At 44.1% G+C, this 24271-nt stretch overlaps 1 protein-coding gene across 1 annotated transcript in view; it reads right to left on the bottom strand.

Moving 5' to 3' along the window:
* The window catches only part of LOC102157603, a 112045-nt gene continuing 99433 nt past the window's right edge, over positions 11660-24271 (bottom strand). Inside the window, exon 53 of the mRNA XM_021086611.1 lies at positions 11660-13695. Coding sequence (XP_020942270.1) covers positions 13691-13695 — 5 coding nt within the window. The 3' untranslated portion in view covers positions 11660-13690. The remainder of the gene's footprint in view (positions 13696-24271) is intronic.

Below are 24271 nucleotides of genomic sequence, written 5' to 3'. Positions count from 1 at the left end.
CTTCTTTCACTCAACCTAATATTTTCATGGTCCATCTGTTTTGTAGCACGTGTCAGTGCTTCATATCTTTTGATGACAGAATTATACTCCATTTCATGGAAAGACAATAATTTGTTCTTTCGTGATTCAATCAGTGGGCATTTGGTTGTTTCTAGTTTTTGGAAAGAGGGACTTCCTAACAACAAAACTGCAGGATTCCCAGAGCTGGACCTGGACCTGGCTCCTAGGAAACAGAAACAATTATCTGGAAGTTAGAAAAAAAAATAGTACAGAATTTAGTATTTCATTTTTTTTCTTTTTCTTCTTTTTTCTTTTTCTTTTTCTTTTTTGGCCTCACTGTGGTATCTGGAATTTTCTGACCCAGGGATCAAATCCAACCTGCAGGTGTAACCTCTGCCACAGCTGGGGCAACACTAGATCCTTAACCCACTGCAGTGGGCTGGGGATCAAACCTGAACTTCAGCATGGACCTGAGCCCCTGCAGAGACAACAATGGATCCTTAACGTGCTCTGTCACAGCAGGAACTCCCGTATTTGGTGTTTTTCATCCAAAAAGCCTTTCTCTCAGATTTCAATTGTTCCATTCAAAAGTACTGAAGTGTAGTAGAATATGCTACCCAAAATATGTTTCTTGACAAAGAATTATTTTTGAGAAATAGCAGATATGCCAGGAGCTCTTAAAAACAGAATAGAGATTATCCTTTTGTAAGGGAAATTTATATGTATAATATATATTATTATATATTAATATAATATACATACACACCCAGATTTTTTTTTAGGGCTGCAACTGCAGCATATGCAAATCCCTGGGCTAGGGGTCTAATTGGACCTCCAGTTCCTGGCCTGTGCCACAGCCACAGCCACAGCCACAGCAAATGTGGGATCCGAGCTGCATCTGTGACCTACACTGCAGCTTTGTGGCAAAATGCCAGATCCTTAACCCACTGAGTGAGGTCAGGGAGTGAACCCATGTCCTCATGGATGCTAGTCAGATTCGTTCCGCTGAGTCATAGCGGGAACTCCTCATTTTTCTGTTGTTAATCTATCTTTTATTACAGAAGTCCTAGCCAAGAACTCAGAATGGTAGAGGGAAAATTATGTTTTTTCCCTTTTAGTTTGTGGGGACCACATGGGACCCCCTGGATGCCCTGCTTGCTCTGGAAACTGCAGATCCTGGGTAAATGGGCCGAAGCCCATGGAGGGTAAGGATCCTTACCCAAGCCCACTCCCCCAGATCTCCCGGTAGAGCCTGGTTGAAAGAGCAGGGTAAACATTTCTTATCCTCTCTTTTCCCACTTCAGATTAGTGGGAGAAAAACATGTGTCAAAATTAGTTTTCTGAATGTTTCTCCTCCTTTTTCTGCTGATTGGGCTTCTGCATGGGATGGTTTCTTTTAGGTATAAACTTTTAATATCTCTTGCACCAAGGACCTAGTGGTGACAAATTCTGTCATCTTCTCCTGAAATTGTCTTTATGTTGCCTACATTTTTGACAGAGGTTGTTGTGCTTTGATATCTTTAATAATTTTTTTTCTTTTTTTGTCTTTTTAGGGCCATACCCATGGCATATGGAAGTTCCCAGGATGCAGCTGCCAGCCTACACCACAGCCACAGCAACACAGGATCTGAGTCGCATCTGTGACCTACACCACAGCTCATGGCAATGCCAGGTCCTTAACCCACTGAGTGGGACCAGGGACTCAACCTGCATCTTCATGGATACTAGTCGGATTCATTAGCCCTGAGCCACGATGGAAACTCCAATTTTGATAAATTTGTTAATATTATTTCTTAAGCTATTCTCCTGCCCTGTTTTTTCTCTCTTCTCCTTTTAGAACTCCAATTATGTTCCTCAGAATCTGTTCTTTATTTCTTCTCCCCCCCCCCTCCTTATTTTCATTTTAAGTTCTTATTTCTTTCTGTGCTTCAGTTTGGATCATTACTAGCGACCCGTCTTCATAGTCACTCATTCTTTCTTGGACTGTGTCCAGTCTGCTGTTAAATCCATTCAGGAGATTTTTCATTTGGAATATTTGTATATTTCAATTCTAAAACTTCTCTTTGGTTCTTTTATAGATGTTGCATTTTTCTTTTAACTTTCCATCTCTTCATCCATTGTCTTGTTTTACCTCCAAATTTTTTAACATATTTTAAAGTCCTTGTCTGCTCATTCTGACATCTGGGTCTTGTGTGGATCTCCTTTTATTAATGGTGTATCCGTTTCATGAAGCTAGTAATTTTGGATTGTATGCTGAGTGTTGTGGATGACATGTAAAAATTCTCGAATGTATTATCTTCTTCTGAAGAATGCTGTGTTTTGCTCAGTGGGGACAGTTAGGAAATTGCCGACGGATCCCCTTTGAACATGCCAAGGCTTGGTTTTCAGCTTCGTTAGAATGGATTTTCCACTACACTTCATAGAGTCTCCCTCTGTACACGTGCAGTTTAGGATTTGCCCAAGGATCTGGAGTGAACCTCCATGCAAATTTCTGTGGCTCCTTCTCTGTGTGTCCTTCCCCTCCTGTGCTTTGTCCTGCAAGTCCCAGACTCTAGTATCCTTGAGCTCTGGTTTCCATTTCCTCCCGCTAACCAGACTGCTGCTTTCTGCTTGAGCTCTGCATTCTCGCTCAGCAGTTTGGAAAGTGCTCCTTTCCAAAGAAAGCCATGCTGAGATTTCATTTCAAGTCCACTTCCTTTCTCTCAAAGATTGCAGCTCTGTGCTGCACTGTCCAGTTCCTGTAAACAGGAATTGTTTAGTTTTAGAGTTGTTTATGACAGAAGGCGGGTTAATTCTTTGGGGCCAGCCATTCAGACTTTTAAAACTTTTAATTTGATGATCCATATATAGATACAGCTATAGATAATGGGTTTCTGGGCTTCGAGTCCTGCTTAGAAAGGACTTTGCTAACAAGAGATGGTTTAAAAAGTTTCTTTGGGTTTTCTTCTAGTACTTTTACTGTTTAATTTATGTATGCATCCTCATGGATCCTAGTCAGGTTCGTTAACTACTGAGCCACGAAGGGAACTCCTAATTTTTATATTTTTATGTTTAAATCTTCTACTCATTGAGAACTCATTTTGATAGAAGGAATAAAGTAGAAAGATCTAATGGGTTTTTTCCCCAGATGCTACCCAGTTGTTCTAATACCAATAACTAGAGAGTGCTCCCCTCCCACTGATTTGAAATGAAGTCTTTAGTTATATACTAAATTATTGAATGTATTATGTGTATTTGACTTTTTCCTCTGTGCCACACATATGTATATATACACATATGTATATCTGCTGGTATGAAATTATCTTAATTACTGTAGTATAACCTGATTTAGTATCTAGTAGGGTTAGTTGTTCTTCCTTGCTCCTCTCCTCAGAAATCTTCTGGTTATTGTTGTTTAAAAATTCATGAACTTTTGGAGTTCCTGTTGTGGCACAGCGGAAATGAATCCAACTAGGTTCCATGAGGATGTGGGTTCGACCCCTGGCCTCCACCAGTGGGTTAAGGATCCAGCGTTGCCATGAGCTGTGGTGTAGGTTGCAGACATGGCTAGATTTGGCATTGCTGTGGCTCTGGAATAGGCTGGCAGCTGCAGCTCTGAATCGACCCCTAGCCTAGGAACCTCCGTATGTCGCAGGTACGGTTCTAAAAAGAAAAATAAATAAATACATACATAAAAGGCACATTTCAGTGATGTTTAGTGAATTTAATGAGTTGAGCTGCCAGCTCCACAGGCCGGTTTTAAACTGTTTTCCACCCCCCTGGAGCAGGCTCTGTGCCCATTTATAGCCACTGCCAGTGCCTACTCCGAGCCCCAGGCAACAACTCACCGGCTTTCTCTCTCTATCGAATTTGCTTTTCTGGACATTTCATATAAATAGCATCCTACCATATGTGGTCCTCTGCCCCTGTCTTGCCCTTGGCGTTGAGATTCATCTCTGTTCTTTTTTATTGCCGAGTGGTCTATGTGATATTATTAAATATGGACACAACACAATTTGTTTATTCATTTAACAGCTGATGGGCGTGTGTGGGTAAGTCTTTGTGTGAGCATGATTTTCATTTCTCTTGGGTAGATGTCCAGGGGTGGAACTGCTGAGCCTTATGATGAATGCATGTTTAACTTTTTAAGAAATCGCCAGCCTCCCAGGGGTGGCTGCACCATCTTACATTGGCACCAGCATGTGTGAGGGCTCTGGTTCCACATGGTCCCAAACATTTAGGATTGAGAGTTACATCTTTTTAGTGTTGAACTTTTCCAGATCATATGCCCTATGGCTTTCTTTGCGTTTGAGGTGTTTTACATCTGTTGTAGCTTTGAATAGTTTTTGGGTTTTTTTTTGAATTTTTTAGGATTTGGCATATGGAAGTCCCCAGGCTAGGGGTCCAATCGGAGCTGTAGCTGCCAGCCTACACCAGAGCCACCGCAACAGCGGATCCGAGCCGTGTCTGCGACCTACACCACAACTCCAGATCCTTAACCCACTGAGCGAGGCCAGGGATTGAACCCAAAACCTCATGGATACTAGTCGGGTTTGTTAACCACTGAGCCACGACAGGAACTCCCTCAATCACTATTTTTCTTTAATTTATTAACATGAAGTGAATTAAAAGATGTCCTACTATCAAACCATCCTTGTCATACTGTGCAAGTCTCAATTGGTTCTGGTGATTTTCCCTTTTAATGTTCCTGTTCCTGTGGGTTTTATTTGCTAATATTTTATTTTGGATTTTTCTTTCTTTCTTTCTTTTTCTGTTTCTTTTTTTTTACACAAATGACGCTGGCCTGTGGTTTTTCCTTCGTTGGGCTGTTATTGTTGGCTTTTGACGTGCATGTTCTATAGGTTCCTGATAAAGAATTTGGAAGTGTTTCTTCTTCTAGGCCTTGGTATAGTTTAAATAGCATCAGCATTTAAACATTTGACTTCACCTGGAAAACTCCCTGCAGGAGCTCAGTCTCCCTTCCTCCCCACTCCCACCATGGGGGCTCTGGGGATGGTGGTCTCTCTCTCGAACAATTTTCTCAGTTTCTTCTGGTCTCGTTAGATGTCTTCTTTTGTTGTTGTTGTTTGTTCGTTTGTCTTTTTGCCTTTCCTAGGGCCACTTCCCTCGGCATATGGAGGTTCCCAGCCTAGGGGTCCAATCGGAGCTGTAGCCACCAGCCTACTCCACAGCCACAGCAACACCGGATCCGAGCCGCGTCTGTGACCTACACCACAGCTCACGGCCATGCCAGATCCTTAACCCACTGAGCAAGGCCAGGGATCGAACCTGCAACCTCATGGTTCCTAGTCAGATTCGTTAACCACTGCGCCACAACGGGAACTCCCTAGATGTCTTCCTTTTTGATGCTTGGTGGTACTTTCTGTTCCTAGAAAAGATCCATTTTCTTCTATGTTTTCCAGTTCGTTTGCATAGCAGCCTTGATGGCCCCTCCTTCTCATCTTGATTCGCTCAACACTCCCTCCCCTGCCCCCATGAAGTGACGTTTGGATAGACTTAAGGTCCTTTTTCTGTTCGTGTATTAATTTGTGGAAGCTTTTACACTCAGGAGATGCATACCTGCTTTTAAGGAGAAATAGGTGGACACATGTTACACCCCAGACCCCCAAGGCCACGGGATCTCCCTGGAAAGCATTTTCATTGGACAGTCCTGCTCCCCTCTGGGCAGCTGAATTCCAAGTTTATTGGCCGGAGCGCTTCAGTGTGATCTCATTTCCACCCACTCCTTCCCTGTCTTTAAAAATAATTGAGCAGTGAGGTGAGGCTGTAAGAGCTGACTCGGTTTTTCCTAAGATGTGGGTTGACTGGATCACTTTCCTCTTCACTTGGACAAGGGTCAGTGCATGAATTTTTTTCTTCTTCCAACTTCTGTTGTAAAACACAGGCTCACATGTTAACAATGGCGCCCCTTTCACTTATTTGGGGTCGATTTAATTTAACCCCAGCTGATGGCAAGAATGGGACTGATGGCGGTGAAGGGGAGCAGAACATGCCACCCCAAAACATGCCACTTTAGTGGAGGGGTGATTATGAGCTGAAGGCGTTTGAGAAGGAGCAGATGTTAGAAAAGCTCGGGAGTTCCTGTCTTGGCTCAGCGGAAACTCTTCTGACTCGTCTCCATGAGGATGCAGATTCCACCCCTGGCCTCGCTCTGGTGTTGCCATGAGCTGTGGTGTAGGTTGCAGATGCGGCTTGGATCCCGCGTTGCTGTGGCTCTGGCGTAGGCTGGCAGCTTTAGCTCCGATTAGACCCCTAGCCTGGAATCTGCAAATGCCTTGGCCCTAAAAAGACCAAAAAAAAAAAAAAAAAAAAAAAAAAAAAAGCTCTGCCTCCTCCCCCTGTTTGCCTAAAAGCAAGACATAAATTTGTAAACGTGCTCCCCCACCACCCCAGAAGGACAGAGTTAATCGCTGGAGACAATGCTAGATCTTTGTCTGCAGGGAGGAATCCACACCACAAACTCTGCCCCAAACTAGCCCTTCTCTTCCTTAATTCCCCATAAATTTCTCTTCCCACAGCTATTTACTGCCCCTAGAAGCTCCAAGCCCTTTTCATTGTCTTGTCACTTCTCTCAAAATGCACTGTCCTTTGGTCGAGATGCTGCATAAACCCAAGTTGTAAGCAGCCCTTTGAGCTCCTCATCTCTGAGGGCTCCCGCCTGCAGCCTGAGGCAGGCGCTCCTGCGCATGTGTGTTCTTCTCTTGTCCATCTGTCTTTGCTCTGTCCCATGGGCAGGGTACCAGCCATGGACACTAAGAGGTGAAGAGAGAAAAGGAATTTTTTCCTCCCCTATAAAAGTTCCTTTCAGCAAATGACTTGCATGTTATTTTCCCTGAAGCGAGAACTCCAGTTTTAAGTAGAAAAGGGTACTTGCCACTTTGCCAAGGCTCCTCATCGCCTTTCTCTCCCTCCTCTTCCTCACTGCTTTTCCCATCGTCTCACACCCGCTAGGCTTCTGTCCCTATAAACATGTACTACTCCCTGCTCCCCGACTCCTCAATTAAAAAAAAGAAATCTTTTGAGCATCTTATATCCTTCCTCCCTTTTAAAAAAATTGTACTAAAATACATATAACATAAAATTGATCATTTTGGAGTTCCCATTGTGGCTCAGTGGTTAATGAACCCGACTAGCATCCATGAGGACTTGGGTTCAATACCTGGCCTTGCTCAGTGGGTTAAGGATCCAGTTGTTGCCGGCAGCTGTGATGTGTCGCAGACATGGCTCGGATCCTGCATTGCTGTGGCTGAGGTGTAGACCGGCAGCTCTAGCTCCGATTGGACCCCAAGCCTGGGACCCTCCATATACCACGGGTGCGGCCCTAAAAAGGCAAAAAAAAAAAAAAAAATTTGATCATTTTAACCTTTTTTTTTTTTTTTTTTTTTCTTTTTTTTTAGGGCCACACCCGTGGCATATGGAGCTTCCCAGGCTAGGGATCCAATCGGAGCTACAGCTGCCGGTCTACGCCACAGCCACAGCAATGCAGGATCCGAGCCATGTCTGGGACACACCACAGCTCATGGCAACACTGGATCTTAACCCACTGATAGAGGCTATGGATCGAACCCATGTCCTTGTGGATACTAGTCAGGTTCGTTAACCACTGAGCCACAACGGGAACTCCCGTTTTAACCGTTTTTAAGCAGATAGTTAAGTGTTGTGCAAGCATCACCACCATCCATCTCCAAAACTTTTGCATCTTCCCCACCTGAAACTCCATACTCATTAAACCCCAAGTCCAGAGTTCCCACTGTGGTCCAGTGGGTTAATGATCTGGCTTGTCTCTGTGGCATTGCAGGTTTGATCCCTGGCCCGGGAACTTCCATGGGCTGAGGGGTGGGGCTGAAAAAGCAAACAAAACCAAACCAAAAAATCCCCAAGTCCCCCTTTCCCGTCTACCTGCCCTGGCGACCTATCTTCTGTCTCTGTGAGTTTGACGATTCCAGGAAGCTCAGTTAGGTGGAATGCTCTGGTATTTGTCCTTTTGTGTCTGGCTTACTTCACTCAGCGTAGTCCTCAAGGTTCATGCCTGTTGTAAGATGCATCAGAATTTTTTTTAAGGGCCACACCCACGGCCTACGGAGATTCCCAGGCTAGGGGTCAAATCAGAGCTACAGCTGCCGGCCTACACCACAGCCACAGCAATGCAGGATCCAAGCCGCATCTGCGACCTACACCACAGCTCATGGCAACACAGGATCCTTAACCCGCTGATCAAGGCCAGGGATGGAATTTGCATCCTCATGGATGCTAGTCGGGTTCATTACCACTGAGCCACAATGGAAACTCCAAGTTGTTTCCTTTTTAAGGCTAAATCGTATTCCATTGCATAAAGAGACCAGTTTTTAAATCCATTTGTTTACTGATGGACATTTGAGTTGCTTCCTTCCTTCTTCCCTACTTTGTAATTTTTTAAAAATCTTTGGGACAAAAGGCATCATAGTAATTATAAAGGGGGCATTCTTTTTTAAATATAAATTTAGTTAATTTACAAAGTTGTGTTAATTTCCACTGCACCACAAAGTGATTCAGTTATACATAGATACATATAGATTCTTTTTTTCATAGTCTTTTTCAATATGGTTTATCATAGGATACTGAATATAGTTCCCGGGGCTACATGGTAGGAGCTTGTTGTTTATCCATTCTCTATATAATAGCTGACTTCTGCTGACTCAACCTCTCACTCCATCCCTCCTCCAACCCGCTTCCCCTTGGCAACCACAGATCTATTCTCTGTGTCCTTGTGTCTGTTTGTGTTTCGTAGATGTGTTCCTTTATGGCATATTTTAGATTCCATATATAAGTGATATTATGTGATATTTGCCTTTGTCTCTTTTTTTTTTTTTTTTTTCGGCCGTACCCCACGACATATGGAAGTTCCTGGGCTAGGAATCTGAGCAACAGCTGCAACTTGTGCCACAGCCGCAGCAATGCCAGATCCTTAACCCCTTACACTAGGCTAGGGATGGAACCTGTGCCGCTGCAGAGACAATGCCAGGTCCTTAACCTGCTGCACCACCATAGGAACTCTGTCTTTCCCTTTCTGACTTCCTTCACTTAGTCTGATCCTCTCTAGTTGCCCTAGTTTGCAAATGGCAAATTTTTTTTTTTTTATGTCTGAGTAGTATTTTATGGTATAAATGTACCGCATCTTCTTTATCCATTCATGTGTGGGTGGACGTTTATGTGGCTTGCATGTCTTGGCTCTTGTGCATAGCGCTGCAGTGAACATGGGGTGCATGTATTTTGTCAGATTATGGTTTTCTCTGGACAGATGCCCAGGACTGGGATTGTTGGATCATATCAGTAATTCTATTTTTAGTTTTCTGAGGAACCTCCGTACTCTTTCCCATAGTGGCTGCACCCACTTGCAATCCCACCAACACTGCAGGAAGGCTCCCTATAAAGGGCTCTTTAAAAGAAAAACAACCAGCTGCAGGGTCACACCCTTCACCTATGAACTGGGTCCATTTTCCTCTTTTTCCTGCCGGCTTTGGTCCTTGTGTGTCATCACTCGTGCAGATTCTCAGGCAGCCTTGTGTCCTGCTTTGCTTGGGGCCTCATCTTTTTTCATACTCATATGTTGCCGCCTACTGGCCTTTTGACAAACGAGTTCAAGATAATGTGTGCGACTAATAAGCCACAACCTTTAAAAATCATTTTCCTCTTGGCTGTTTTTAATTTTTCATTATTTTGAAATCTTTTGGAATCATTTATGTCTCTCCTCCCTCCCTCGTTTTGGATAAAGGCCCAGGAGTGGGCTTGTTAGGGCAAAGGACGGAATGGTTTTCAGGCTTTCGAAACAGGCTACCAAGGCTGCACTAACTGAAACTGCCTTTTGCAGAATGTGAGGGGATTGGCTTTGATGACCATCTCACCAGTGCTGGGTATTATTATTTATATATCTGTTTTGCAACATAATAGATGATTTCCATTTACCAGTAAAATTAAATTTTCTGCCTGCTGTTGGACTCCTCAGCTCTCGGTCTCTGCTTTTGAATTGCCTTCTCCCACCCTTTACGAAATCATCTCCTGGAGAGTCAGTTTGAAAGCGATGTATTTGTGCCTGCTCTTTGTATACTGTAGACATCGCTGCCAAAACTCAGCCTCCGTCCACTGGTGCCAAATAGAAACGCAGAGACAGAGTCTTGGAAGAAGGATAAAGGGATAACTTCTCTTGCTTTGCCAGGCGAAGGAGGCCACAGCAGGCTAATGCCTTAAAGACTTTGGCCTCCATGCGGAAGACTTGTTGGGGAGTTTTATAGTCAAAACAGAGAAAAACACATTTTCAGATAGGAATTGAGATTGGGGCAGTCATGCATTCTTCTGTCTCTGGGGGAATGCTAGTCCTGGAAGCTGGAGACAGGGGATCTTGGTTTGATCCTGATGGGGGTCTTCGGGGTTCTTGCCTAGAAGAACAGTACCTGCGAAAAGGGCATATGGATCAGAGAGGAGCACAAACGGGCAAAGTTCCTGAAAAACATCCTGTGTCTTTACCCCACAGGCAATTATGCTCAGGGTGCCTCATCTTTAGCGTATGGGTGATTGGGTTTAGGGTGCCGTTAAGCCAGGGAGAAGGACAAGGAAGGACTCCCCAAAGCTGTTAGTTTTAAAGTGTTCATTTCTAAAAGAAGCCTGAGGAGTCTAACTTTGCTCTCCGGGGTATAAGATGCCTGTGTCATTATGTGCGTCCCTTGAGAGGGAAGCAGGATCCTGCCCTGAGGCAGTACTACTGTTTCTGGACAGTTCCTCCCTAGTCTCTGCATCCCCTCCCCTCTCTGGTCTGCACCTGTCTGCACCTGCCCCCTGGAACTCAGGGAAGGTCACGGAGGCCGAATGAGGCCCACGTCCTACAAATAAGAAATGGGGACACAGAAAGGCTTTTGTTCCCAGGAGCCCCGCAGGGCCCTGCTCGGTTACAGTATGAGTACGTGCAGGTATTTTTAATGGCATCCTTCCGCCTCTGCTTTTCTTTAAACGCCGCACATATGGACCGCTGTGTCCCACCTCCCCCGCCCGAACTGGCAAGTGCTGCAGTCCAGTCAGCTCAAGGGGGAGGACTGCCCTCCCTCCTGGGTTCCTGGTGGGCACGTGAGGGACAGAGCTGGGAGGCAGCCTGGGGAAGCTGCAGTTCCCTTTCTGGACCGGAAATCACTTGCCCAGATGCTCTAGCCCTTGCACGGATTTAGAAACCTACAGGTGGTATCCTTGCAAACTGTGGGCGCAGCGGTCTCGGGGCTGCGCAGGGCCCTGCATCCCGGAGATCTGCCTGCCTTTGCCTCCTTCCCTCCTCCTTCCGGCCGAGTTCCCAGCAACAAGGCCTAGCGCAGCACTTCAGGAGGTCGCAGGTCCATTTCTGCTTTCGGCGTGGCTTGGCTTTTGGGCCATTTTGATGTGTCTTGGGGAAAAAAATGAGCATGCGCTGCACATTATGGCTTGGGACACAGCGGAAGTGAACTTGACTTTTTCTTTAAGCAAATGGCAGGCTACAGGCACCTTGAAATTTAACCTTGGAGTTAAATTTCTGATCGCTGCAATTAAGTGAGTCTCACGAATCTTTTGGTTTCCCCTGCTGCATATAAAATTTACATTTATACTATACTGTAGTCAGTCAAGGGTGCAATAGCATTGTGTTAACAAACAAAACATTGTGCATATCTTCATGAAATATTTTATTGCTAAAAAATGCTAACTAGTTGTAGTAACAATCAAATATCACAGATCCCCATAACATGTGCAATCATAATGAGAATGTTGGAAATATTATGAAAATTACCAACATGTGACACAGAGACACGAATGAGCAATGCAGTTGGAAAGTGGTGCTGATAGGTTCCCTCCAGGCAGAGTTGTCCTAAACCTTCAATTTGTGAAAAAACAAAACAGAACGAAACAAAAAAATGCAACGCAGCATCTGCAAAGTGCAGTAAGTGTGACTGTGTGTGGCACAAGGCTGTTGCCAAAGTATAGACAGATGGTTGTGGGTGGGCAGCTTTGGGGGCAGGTGGGCCCAGATCAGCGCCAGCCTGGCGGTCTGGTGTGTGACCTTGGGTGCGTCCCGTGGCCTCTGAGCCTGCTGCTGCCTCCATTACATGAGGGTCGTCCGTTCTCACTGGGTTATTATAAAATCTGAGAAAAGAGCAAACATCTTTCCAAGAGCAGTGCCCGGATTCCGGTCGTGGGTTGTAACCATGGCAACACGGCGCAGGTCAATCAGTCAAGGTACCATCCGCCCCCGCAGAGTGTGGGAATGAGCAGGACCGGCTCCTTCTTTCCATCCACTCCTAAAAACTCCGTCTCTCTTCCCTCTTCTCCGCTTAATAGAGCACCTACTGTGTGCCAGGGATTTACGTGGGGGTGGGGAGGCCAGGGGCAGTGAGTCTGGCGTCTGGCCTCCTAGTGGCCCGGCTCCTCCTGGCTGGCACCTCACCCTCAACTCTGGACCCTGGGCTCTAGGACTCAGTGGAGAGAGGGCTCTGGGGCCCCCTACTGGTGGGCAGGTTTCAAAACCACCCAAGCCCCGCCCCATGGCTCCCGGGGCTGGGTGATCCCAGCTTTGTTTTTTCAGTTGAAAACTCAAGGGAAAAGCCTCCCCCCAAAGAAAATGAACAACTTTGAAGGCTGTTCCTTTGGAATCAGAGTGCCCAAGTGCCCAGAGCACATGTGGGTGGAAACGGTCCTTCTCAAGTGCCCCCTGGAATTCAGCCCTAGAGAGAGTCAGGATCTACCCGGAAGAGGGAAGCACCTAACCAGGCTTGTGGAGTTTTTTCTTTTAACAGCTGCACCTCTGGCATGTGGAAGTTCCCAGGCGAGGGGTGGAATCGGAGCTACAGCCTCCAGCCTACGCCACAGCCACAGCCACGCCAGATCTGAGCTGCTTCTGTGAGCCTACACCACATCTCACAGCAGTGCCAGATCCTTAACCCAGTGAGCAAGGCCGGGTGTTGAACCCAGGTCCCCAAGGAGACAACATAGGGTTCTTAACCTGTTGAGCTACAATGGGAACTCCCAGGCTTGTGATTAACGGGATTTGGGACCATCAGTTCCCTTCAAAGGACCTCATGCCTCAGGAGACCCCAGGAGAGGGCGGGGGCGGCCAGTCGCAATCTAGGAAGACCCAAGGCCGCCTGGCTCATACAGCAGAAGCTTTGGAAATAGCTGCTGAGCAAGTGAGTAAATGTCTGGGGCAGGAATAGTTGCTGGGGAGTTCCCTGGTGGCCTAGCGGTTAAGGATCTGGTGTTGTCATGACTGTGGATCAGGCCACTGCTGTGGCACAGGTTTGACCCATGGCCTGGGAACTTCTGCATATCTCAGGTGCAGAAAAATGAACCATACCACACCAAAAACCAAAAAAAAAAACAGTTGGTGGAATGGCGTCTGCTCTCCAGAGGTGGGTCCAGCAGGCCAGGCTGTGTTTTAGTCACAGTGCAGCTGTTGGGGGAGGCGAAGAATCATGCAGACCAGCGCGGGCTTTATCACCCCTGGAAGTATTTTGAAATTATTGACTAACAGGCTTGCTCTCCTGGAACTGTATCTTTCCTGAGCTTCTTTGAGCTTCCTGGCGTTTTTGTGCTGGTCGTTCTGCCCCAGACAAGAATCTTGACCTTGCCGACACGAGAGGGAATTGTGGTAGAAAGCGAGGGAGTCTATAACTTGGGCAGCCCGGTGCTGGCTCCGGCCAACTTCTCAAACTGCAAAGAAAAGAGAAGGAAGGCTTTGCTGTGGACCCAGAGGACAGGGAGCGCCCTCTGTTTCCTGGAATGGAGCTGGGGACCCCTGTTATGGTCCCAGGTACTCGGCAGCCCTGGGGACTCTGTCAGGCCTAGAAGGACAGCTCCCCTTTGGAAGAGCAGCAGGTGTGGTGAGATGGTGCCCTGGGCCTGCGAGACAGAACGGAGACGTGGCGCCCCCACTCTAGGAGTTCCCAGCCTGGGGGGAGGGCTGAACCCCAGCACAGGATGCTTTGGGAGCATGGCAGATGGACCCAGAGTGGGGGTAAGAGGTGGTTCAGGGGCTGAATCTTTTTTTTTTCCAATCTTTCATCTTTTGAGGGCTGCACCCGCAGCACATGGAGGTGCCCAGGCTAGGGGTCCAATAGGAGCTACAACTGCCAGCCTACACCACAGCCACAGCAACACCAGATTCCAGCCGAGTCTGCAACCTACATCACAGGTTATGGCAACAACGGATCCTTAACCCACTGAGCAAGGCCAGGGATCAAACTCTCATCCTCATGGATGCTAGTTGGGTTCGTTAACCAGTGCGCCACTATAAGAACTCCCAGAGGCTGAATCCTGATGAAGAAAGGACATCCAGGAGTTCCCGTCGTGGCGCAGTGGTTGACGAATCCAACTAGGAACCATGAGGTTACAGGTTCAATTCCTGGCCTTGCTCAGTGGGTTAAGGATCTGGCGTTGCCATGAGCTGTGGTGTAGGTTGCAGACAAGGCTCGGATCCCGCGTTGCTGTGGCTCTGGTGTAGGCCAGCAGCTACAGGTCTGACTGGACCCCTAGCCTGGGAACCTCCATATGCCTCGAGTGTGGCCCTAGAAAAGGCAAAAAAAAAAAAAAAAAAAAAAAAGACATCCATGTTGTGAAAACGGTAGGGATGTTTCCAGAACACCTGATGACCTCTCATGACTTCTCTGCACTTTCAGGAGCCACCCTTACCCCTGGATCTCCAGCTCACACTGAAGCATGGACCTCTTCAATGCAGGGGTCTGACCCAGCCCAACTCTCTGGGCAAGTGAGGTGGGTTTTTGTTTTTTGACTGTTTTGGGGGGGGGGCCCACACCCACAGCCTCTAAGCATCTTTAACCACCAGGCCAGCAGGGAACTCCAGCAGGTGAGGGTTTTTTTTTTAACTCAGTGAATTTTATTACATTTACAGTTGTACAGCGATGTCCACAATCCAATTTTACAGCATTTCCACCCCAAACCCCCGCCCATCCCCCTTCCCCCAACCTGTCTCCTTTGGAAACCATAAATTTTTCAAAGGCTTGTGAGTCAGTATCTTTTCTGCAAAGAAGTTCACTGTGTCCTTTTTTTAGATTCCACATATAAGTGACAGCATATGACACTGGTGTCTCACTAACTTCACTTAGCATGATAATTTCTAGGTCCATCCATGTTAGCAGGTGGGGCTTTTCTTTTCTGTGTTTTGTCTTTTCAGGGCCACACTCACGGCATATGGAGGTTCCCAGGCTGGGGGTTGAATCGGAGCTATAGCTGCTGGCCTACACCACAGCCACAGCAACGCCAGATCCTTAACCCACTGAGCGAGGCCGGGGATTGAACCGCAACCTCGTGGTTCCTAGTCGGATTTGTTTCCACTGCACCACGATGGGAACTCCAGCAGGTGCATTTTAATCTCTGTACTTCATTTCTTTTTCTGGTCTTACCAAGTGGGATGGAGTCATCAATAGGATATGTAACAGAAACAGAGACAGAGTGTCTTTATCTCCTTGCAGAGCTTAAAGGAACTGCTGCTGATGTTTCTCTATCAACTGTGACATTAAAGGCTGGCTTCCAAATACCTCACGTTATCAGGTTAAGGAAGATCCCTTCTAGCCCTCATGTGCTAAGAGAATTTAAAAAAAAAGAAAATACGAGCATTAGAGAATTTTATTAAATGCCTTTTCTGTCATCTGTTGATATTATATTTTGGTTCTTTTTCAGATATGCTGTTATACCTTAATAACTGCTAGTTCCTCAAAATTTATAGGCTCTGTTGGGTAAATCCAGTTCTGAATTCCTGTGGGTTTGTGTCTCTTGTCAGTGCTGGTTCCTGCTCTTAAAATGTTGACTCCCTGTGTGTGTTCATTTTTTATCATTGCAGTGTTTGTCAGTGCTGTGTCAACAGTTGTATCACCAGGCCTTACATATGAAGTAGGTGCTCAGGGAAAGTTTAATTGAAATAGTTCTTCATTGTGGCAAAATATACGTAAAATCGTGCATCTTAATTTATAAGTGCACAGGTCAGCAGTGTCATAATTGATGTGCAACCAATACCCAGAGTACTTTCTATCTTGCACACCCGAAGCTCTGCCCCCATTAAACAACACCTCCCATTACCCACTTAAAAAAGCCCATGGCAGCTGCCATTCTATGTTCTGTGTCTATGAACTCAACAATTCTAGGGACCTCAAATAAGGGGAATCATACAGGATTTGTCTCTTTGTGCCTGGCTCATGTCCCTTGGCACATGGTCCTCTAAGTTCACCCATGTTGTAGCAGGTGTCAGAATGACTTTCGTTTTTAAGGCTAACATCCCATTGCATATATTTACCCATTTTGCTTATCCATTCAATTGCTGATGGACACTTGGTGGTTCATCATTTTTGGCTCTTGTGAACAATGATGCCATGGTGGGTATGCAAATATCTCTTTGAGGTCCTGTCCTCAGTTTCTGGGGTGTACCCCCAGAAGTGGAATGGCTGAATCATGTGGGAATCTAATTTTTATTTATTTATTTTTTTGAAGAACTGCCATGCTGTTTTCCATGTCAGCTGCACCATCTTACATGGCCACCAGAAATACACAATGGTTCTTCACATCCTCGCAAACACCATTTTCTGTCTTGATAGTAGCCGTCCTCATGGGTAGGACTTTGTCTCTCATTGAGGTTTGGACTCACATTTCCCTGATGGTTAGTGATGTTGAGCATCATCTCATGTACTTGTTGGCCATTTGTACGTCGTCTTTGGAGAACTGTCTATTCAAGATCATTGACCATTTTAAAAATCAGATTTTGTTGTTGTTGAGTTGTAGAAGTCCTTTATATATTTGGAATATGAATCCCTTATTAGATAGGATGTGAAAATATTTTCTCTCATTCCATAAATTGCCTTTATACTCTGTGGATTGTGTCATTTCATGCACAGAAGTTTTTTAATTTTGATGAAGTCCAATTGGTCTATTTTATTCTTTTATTGCTTGTGCCTTTGGTGTCATATCCAAGAAATCAGTGCCAAATCCAATGTCATGAAAGTTTCCCCTATGTTTTCTTATAAGAATTATAGTTTTAGTTCTTATATTTATGTATTTGATCCACTTTGAGCTAATATTTTTTATGGTGTAAGGTAAGCATCCAGTGTCATTGTTTTGCGTGGAGATAACCGTTTTTCCCAGCACCTTTTGATGAAAAGAATATACTTTCTCCATTGAATGGTCTGGACATCCTCGTCAAAAATCACTTGACCATATATGCAGGGATTTATCTCTGGACTCTCTATTCTTTTGTATATATGTCTATATGCTAGGAACACACTGTTTTGATTACTGTAGCTTATAAGTTTTGAAGCCAGGAAGTATGAGACCTCTAATTTTGTTCTTTTTCAAGATTGTTTTGGCTCTTTGGGGGGGTCCTCTGGAGATGCCATATGAATTTTAGGGTAGGTTTTTTTTTTTAATTTCTGCAAAAAAAGTGTTGAGATTTTGACAGAGATTGCACTAAATCTGTAGATCACTGAGTAGTATTGACATCTTAAAGATACTGTCTTCCAATCCATGAACATGGGACACCTTGCCATTTATTTGTATCTTCTTTAATTTCTTTCAGCAAAGCTTTGTAGTTTTCAGTGTACAAGTCTTTCACCTCTTTAAGTTTATTTGATTGTTTTTGGTGCTATGGTAAATGGAATTATTTTCCTAAATTCCTTTGGGATTGCTCATTGTTAGTGTATAGAAACACAGTTGATTTTTGGTGTGTTGACTTTATATTCTGCAACTTCACCAGACTTGTTTACTAACAGGTTTTTAAATTTTTGAATCTTTAGGGTTTTCTATATATACAGTTTTTTACATATGTATACATATATATAAAATTGTGTCATTTGAGAACAGAGATAACTTTACTTCTTCCTCTCTAATTTGGATGCCTTCTGTTTCTTTCTCTTGCCTAATGGTTCTGGCTAGGACTTCCAATACCAAATTAAATAGAAGAAGTGGGAAAAGCAGGCATCCTTGTCTTATTCTTTATTTTAAATTTATTTTATTTTATTGTTATTTCCCCAGTGGCATTTTTGTTCCTACTGTACAGCATGGTGACCCAGTTACACATACATGTACACATTCTATTTTCTCCCTTGTCTTATTCTTGATCTTAGAGGAAAAGCTTTCAGTCTTTTACCAATGAATATGGTGGGCTTGTCATATATGGCCTTTATTATGTTAAGGTAGTTTCCATCTATTCCTAGTTTGTCGATTTTTTTTTTTTTTTTTTTTTTTTGCTGTGCCCATGCCATGCGGAAGTTCCCAGGCTAGGGGTGAAACCTGTGCCACAGCAGTGATCAGAGTCACAGCAGTGATAATGCTGGATCCTTAATCTTCTAAACTATCTGGGAACTTCTGTTGAATGTTTTTATCATGAAAGGATGTTGAATTTTTGTCAAATGCTTTCTTTCCATTAATTGAAATGGTCATTTTTTCCCCTTCATTCTGTTAATGTGGTGTATTTTATTGACAGTACAAGATGAACCAGCCAGACATTTTAGGAATAAACCCATTTGGTTGTGGAGTATAATCCTTCTCATGTGCTTTCGAATTCTATTTCTCAGTACAATTGTGCCTCAGTACCCATGGGGATTGATTCCAGGACACCCTCCCTCCCGCCCCCAGGGATACCAAAATCTGTAGATGTTTAAGTCCCCTATATAAAATGATACAGTATTTGCATATAACCTATGTACATCCTCCTGCATAGTTTAAATCATCTCTAGATTACTTATAATACCTAATACAATGTGAATGCTATGTAAATAGTTACCAGCATGCAGGAAATTCAAGTTTTGCTTTTTGGAACCTTCTGGGCTTTTTTCAAATATTTTCAATCTATGGTTGGTTGAATCTGTGGATGTGGAACTCATAGATATGGAAGGCTATTTTTTTTTTTTTTGAGGATTTTTGCATCTATATTCATCAGGGATATTGTTCTATAGTTTTCTTGAAGTGTCTCTGTCTAGCTTTGGTATTAAGATAATTCTGGCCTCATAAAGTACATTTGGAAGGATTCTCTCTTTAATTTTTTTTGTAGGAGTTTGAGGAGGTTTGGCTTTACTTCTCTAAATGCTTGGTAGAATTCACTGGTGAAGCCATCTGGATCTGGGCTTTTCTTTGTTGGGAGGTTTTTGATTACTGATTCAATTTTCTTGCTAGTTATAGGTCTGTTCAGAGTTCTGTTTCTTCATGATTTAGTTTTGGCAAGTTGTGCGTCTCTAGGAATTTATCCATTTCATCTGGTTTGTCCAATTTGTTGTCATAACAGTTGTCCATAGTACTCTCTCATAATCCGTTTTGTTTCTGTAATAAGTAGTTGTAACGTGCCCTATATCACCTCAGATTTTACCTGAGTCTTTTTTTTTTTTTAAGTCAAACTAGCTAAAGATTTGTCAATTCTGTTGATCTTTAAAAAAAAAAACCAACTTTTGGTTTCAACTCTCTTTTTCTTTTTTTTCTTTTGGTCTTTTCAAGGCCACACCTACAGCATATGGAAGTTCCCAGGCTAGGGGTCTAATCAGACCTACGCCTCATCCTTACCCACTGAGCCTGGCCAGGGATTGAATCCGAAACCTCATGGTTCCTGGTCAGATTCGTTTCTGCTGCGCCATGACGGGAACGCCTCAACTTTCTTTCTTATTTTTACATTTTCTACTTCATTTATCTCTGCACTAATCTTTATGATGCCCTTCATTCTGCTAGCTTTGTGTTTGGTTTGTTCTTTTCCTGGATCCTTAAGGAGTAAAGTTAGAGTGTTGATTTAAGTTCTTTTTTATTGTAAAGACTTTTAATGTAAAGACAGCTATACACTTCCTTCTTAGCACTGCTGTATTTATTGTCTGTGTTTTTAGGGCCACACCCACAGCATATGGAGGTTCCTAGGCTAGGGGTCGAATCAGAGCTGCAGCTGCCGGCCTACACCACAGGCACAGCAACATGGGATCTGAGCCTCATCTGTGACCTACACCATAGCTCCTGGCAATGCTGGATCCTTAACCCACTGATCGAGGCCCAGGATTGAACCTGTGTCCTCACGGATACTAGTCAGATTCATTTCCTTTGAGCCATGATGGGAACTCCAGCACTGCTTTCCTTAAATCCCATAGTTTTGTATGGTATACTTGTGTTTTCATTTGTCTTAAGATATTTTCTAATTTACCTTGTGATTTCTTTGACCGACTGAGTGTGTTATTTAATTTTTTACAATTGGTGGTTTTTTTCTAGTTTTTCTTCTATTATTTCTAGTATCTTTCCATTGTGATTGGAAAGTAGTTTGATTTCAATTTAAAAAAAAATTTGTTCAGAATTGTTCTGTGGCCTAACGTATGGTCTATCCTGGAGAATTTTCCCTGGGCACTTGAGAAAAATAGATACCTCTGTATACGTCTGGTAGGTCTAGTTGGGCTCTAGTGTTGTTCACATTCTTTATTTCCTTACTGATCTTCTCTGTGGTTGGTCTATCCATTACTGAAAGTGTGCTCTCGTTTGGCTACTATTTATATGGAATATCTTTTGCCATCCTTTTACTTTCAACTTATGTGTGTTCTTAGCTCTACAGAGAGTCTCTTGTACACAGCCCACATTAAATTATTGTATTTTTCAACTCCAGGATTTCTATTTGGTTCTTTATTATGATTTCTCGTTCTTTGTCAATAGTTGCATTTTTCTCATATGCTGTTGCCCTGCTTTCACTTAGTTGTCTTTGCCCATCTTTCCTCTCCTTCTGCTGCTTAGACAAATTTAAGACAGTTGTTTTAAATGCTCTAATGAATTGACAGAGACTGTATTTCTTGTGTGTTGGTTTCTAGAGATCTACTGTGCTCTTCTGAATGGGATCTTATCTCCCTGTTTCTTTGTGTGTCTTGTCATCTTTTGTTGGAACTGGCCTTTTGAAAAGACACCCACTTCTCCCTGTCTTTACAGACTGTTCTTGTGCAGGAGAAGCCCTTCACTAATTAGCCTGGTGTAAAAGCTCAGGGTTCTTTCAAATACTTTTTAGGGGGCGCATCTTCCTTGGGCCTGCGTGTGTGCTTTAACTCCACACCCCCAGTAGACAAAGCTGCTTTTTAATGTCCTAATGTCCCTCGGAGTCTTATCCTTACTGTGTCTTGGCAGTTTCAATATAGCGGTGTATTCCTCTGTCTATAATCTTGCCCCCCGCCCCCCCGCAGGTCTGCAGACTCCCTGCAGCTGCCTCTGGAAGCAGCACCCACTCTTGCTTTCAGCAACCCACCCACCTGATGTCTACAGGATGTCAGCACTGTCATCAGCACTAAGAGAGACGGAAGCCTGGAGTTCCCATCGTGTCTCAGTGGTTAACGAATCCAACTAGGAACCATGAGGTTGCGGGTTCGATCCCTGGCCTTGCTCAGTGGGTTAAGGATCCAGCATTGCCGTGAGCTGTGGTGTAGGTGACAGACGCAGCTTGGGTCCCGCGTTGCTGTGGCTCTGGCATAGGCCAGTGGCTACAGCTCCGATTAGACCTCTAGCCTGGGAACCTCCATATGCTGCGGGAGCGGCCCTAGAAAAGGCAAAAAGACAAAAAAAAAAAAAAAAAAAAAAAAAAAGAGAGAGACAGAAGCCTGACCCTCTGGTAGGTCCCTGACAAGTCAGAACATTGCACCCAAGTTCCACTCCTTTCCTTCCGTCCTAAGGGACGAGCCAGGAGCTATCTGGCTTCTTTGAAGCTGTACTACGGAAAGGAAGCAAAAATGCTATGAAATTTCCTCCTGTTTGGTGTGAGACTTTTCCTCAGTTAGGCGTTCACTTGGTCGTTGCTGCTTCTCTTACTGGTTTCTAGCATTCTCACAAAGCTACTTTGGTCCCTATGTTGTTCTAAATTGTTCGAAATTCAGGGTTCCCAAGAGGGGAGTAAGAACCTGTCGATTCCTAGCCTGCCATGTTGCTGGTTTCAGTCTTCTGTCTGCCCCTGGATTTTGATCGAGGTATTTCCAATAGACCATTCTATCTTGCTCAACCTAATTAGATATTGCACCAGAAGGGCTGTTCTGAATTAATGAAAGTGCCTGCTTTATTTATAAAAGCAAACAAAATACCATCCTTGGGTTCCAGGGATTGACTTTCACTTGGTCATGTTTTCGAAGCTTATGTCTCAGGACATTTTGAATTTCACTCACTAACATTAATATCTACACTCAAGTTTGCAGTTGGGCCTCTGACTTTCCTCTCTTGTCCTCGGATTTTTGTCTCCTAAGATAATACTGACCTCACTAAAATGAGTTGGGAAGAAGGTGGTTTCATTTATATATTCTGGAACAGTTTATGGGAAATCATTACAACTTGCTTATCAAATGATCTGGGCCTGGTGTTTTCCATTTAATTTGAAAGGCCTTTTCTTTTGTTTATTTGGCCACATCTGAAGCCTGCAGAAGTTCCCAGGCCTGGGATTGAACCCAAGCTCACAGCAGTGACAACGCCAAATCCTTTACTGCTAGCTACCAGGGAACCCCCAGAGTCTTTTTATTTTAAAGTAATTACAGATTTGCAGGAAATTCAGAGATAGTATAGAGATGTCTGGTGTATCTTTCCTTCCATTTTCCCCCAATGGGTAGATCTTCCAAAATTATAGTACAATGTCAAAATCCATACATTGACATTGGTAAATGTGTGTACATTGGCCTATGAGGTTTTTTTTTGTTTTTTGTTTTTTTTTTGTTTTTTTTTTTTTTTGGCTTTTTGGGGCTGCACCTGCGGCATATGGAGGTTCCCAGGCTAGGGATCCAATCAGAGCTGTAATGGCTGGCCTACACCACAGCCACAGCAACTTGGGATCCGAGCCACGTCTGTGACCTACACCAGAGCTCATGGCAATGCCAGATCCTTAACCCACTGATCGAGGCCAGGGATCGAACCCACGTCCTCATGGATGCTAGTGGAGTTCATTAACCCCTGAGCCACGACGGGAACTCCCTGTTCTATGACATTTTGTTGCAGGTGTGGATTCACGTGAACCACCACCACCATCAACTTACAGAGCTGTTCCATTACTACAAGTATCTCTCATTTTCTGCGTATTGTAGTCACACCCAGTCCTGCTTCCAGTCGCTACTAATTTGTTCCCCATCTTTGCAGTTTGGAGACTGTTACATAAATAGACTCACACAGCACATGGTCTTTGACTTCAGCTTTTTTCACTCCTGCTTTTGTGATCCATCCAGACCGTTGCTTATACCAAGAACTTGTCCCTTTTCATTGCTGAGTCATATTCCAGGGTAAGGATGTACCAAAATTTGTTGAATCATGCACCAAATGCAGGCTATCTTGGTGGCTTCAAGTTTGGGGCTGTTCCCAATAGCAGAACTCTGAATAATCATGTACAGATTTTGGTGTGAACACTTGTTTGATTTCTCTGGCATAAATGTCTAGGGCTTCAGTTGCTGGATCGGCTGCACATTTTAGACGCCCACCTATGGGGGATCTCGTTTCACAACATGCTTGCCAGCATCTGGTGGTATCAGTATTTTTCATTTTTACCATTCTAATGGGTGTGTACTGTTATCTCATTCCCCCAGTGGCTGGTGGTATTGAATAGTTTTTCGTGGGCTTCCTGCCATCCATCTGTCCTCTCGGGTGAAATGTCTCCATGTGTTTTCCCCACTTACTATTTAGATTGGTTTTTGACTGTTAAGAGTTCTTTGTTTTAGATACAAGCCCTTTGTCAGGTAGGTGGTTTGCAAAAACTCTCTCTCAGGCTGTATTTGTCTTTCCATCTTTTCAACAGGGAACAGCAAACAATTTTGATGAAGGCCCATTTCTTGATTTTCTTTTATGAATCAGGCTTTTGGCATCACATCTAATAACTTTTCACTAAGACCTGCCGCTTATTTGCAGAGGTACCTTTCAGCCTGTAGATTCAGCTGATTTAATCGCTGTGAGTTGCTTTTAGGTTTACTGTTTCTTTCCCCAATCCATTTGGGCAGGTCGTATTTTTCTGGGAAATACTTGAACCTATGTCTTGAAATTTATCAGCAAAGTGAAGTGACTTTTTGAGTAGTTTTCACTCCTTATTCACTCCCAGTTACTGTTTGTCTCTTTCTTTTCTCCTGATTCACTCTATTCTCATCTTGCTAATTCATTCATTTCCCGTTGAAGTCTTCTGTCTGCGTTCGTTGGTTTACACCAGGGACCACTTTTTCTGTAAAGGGCCAGAGAGTACACATTTTAGGCTTGGCGGCTGGCTAGCCTTGGTCACAAAACGCCGCACTGTAGCACAAAAGCAGCCACCAACAGCTCGTGAATGAATGTGCCTGGC

This window comes from Sus scrofa, chromosome 3 (assembly GCF_000003025.6).
Source record: "Sus scrofa isolate TJ Tabasco breed Duroc chromosome 3, Sscrofa11.1, whole genome shotgun sequence".
In the NCBI taxonomy this organism is placed as follows: Eukaryota; Metazoa; Chordata; class Mammalia; order Artiodactyla; family Suidae; genus Sus; species Sus scrofa.
The sequence above is the reverse complement of the archived record's forward strand: the minus strand, read 5'-3'. Positions and strand labels throughout refer to the sequence as shown.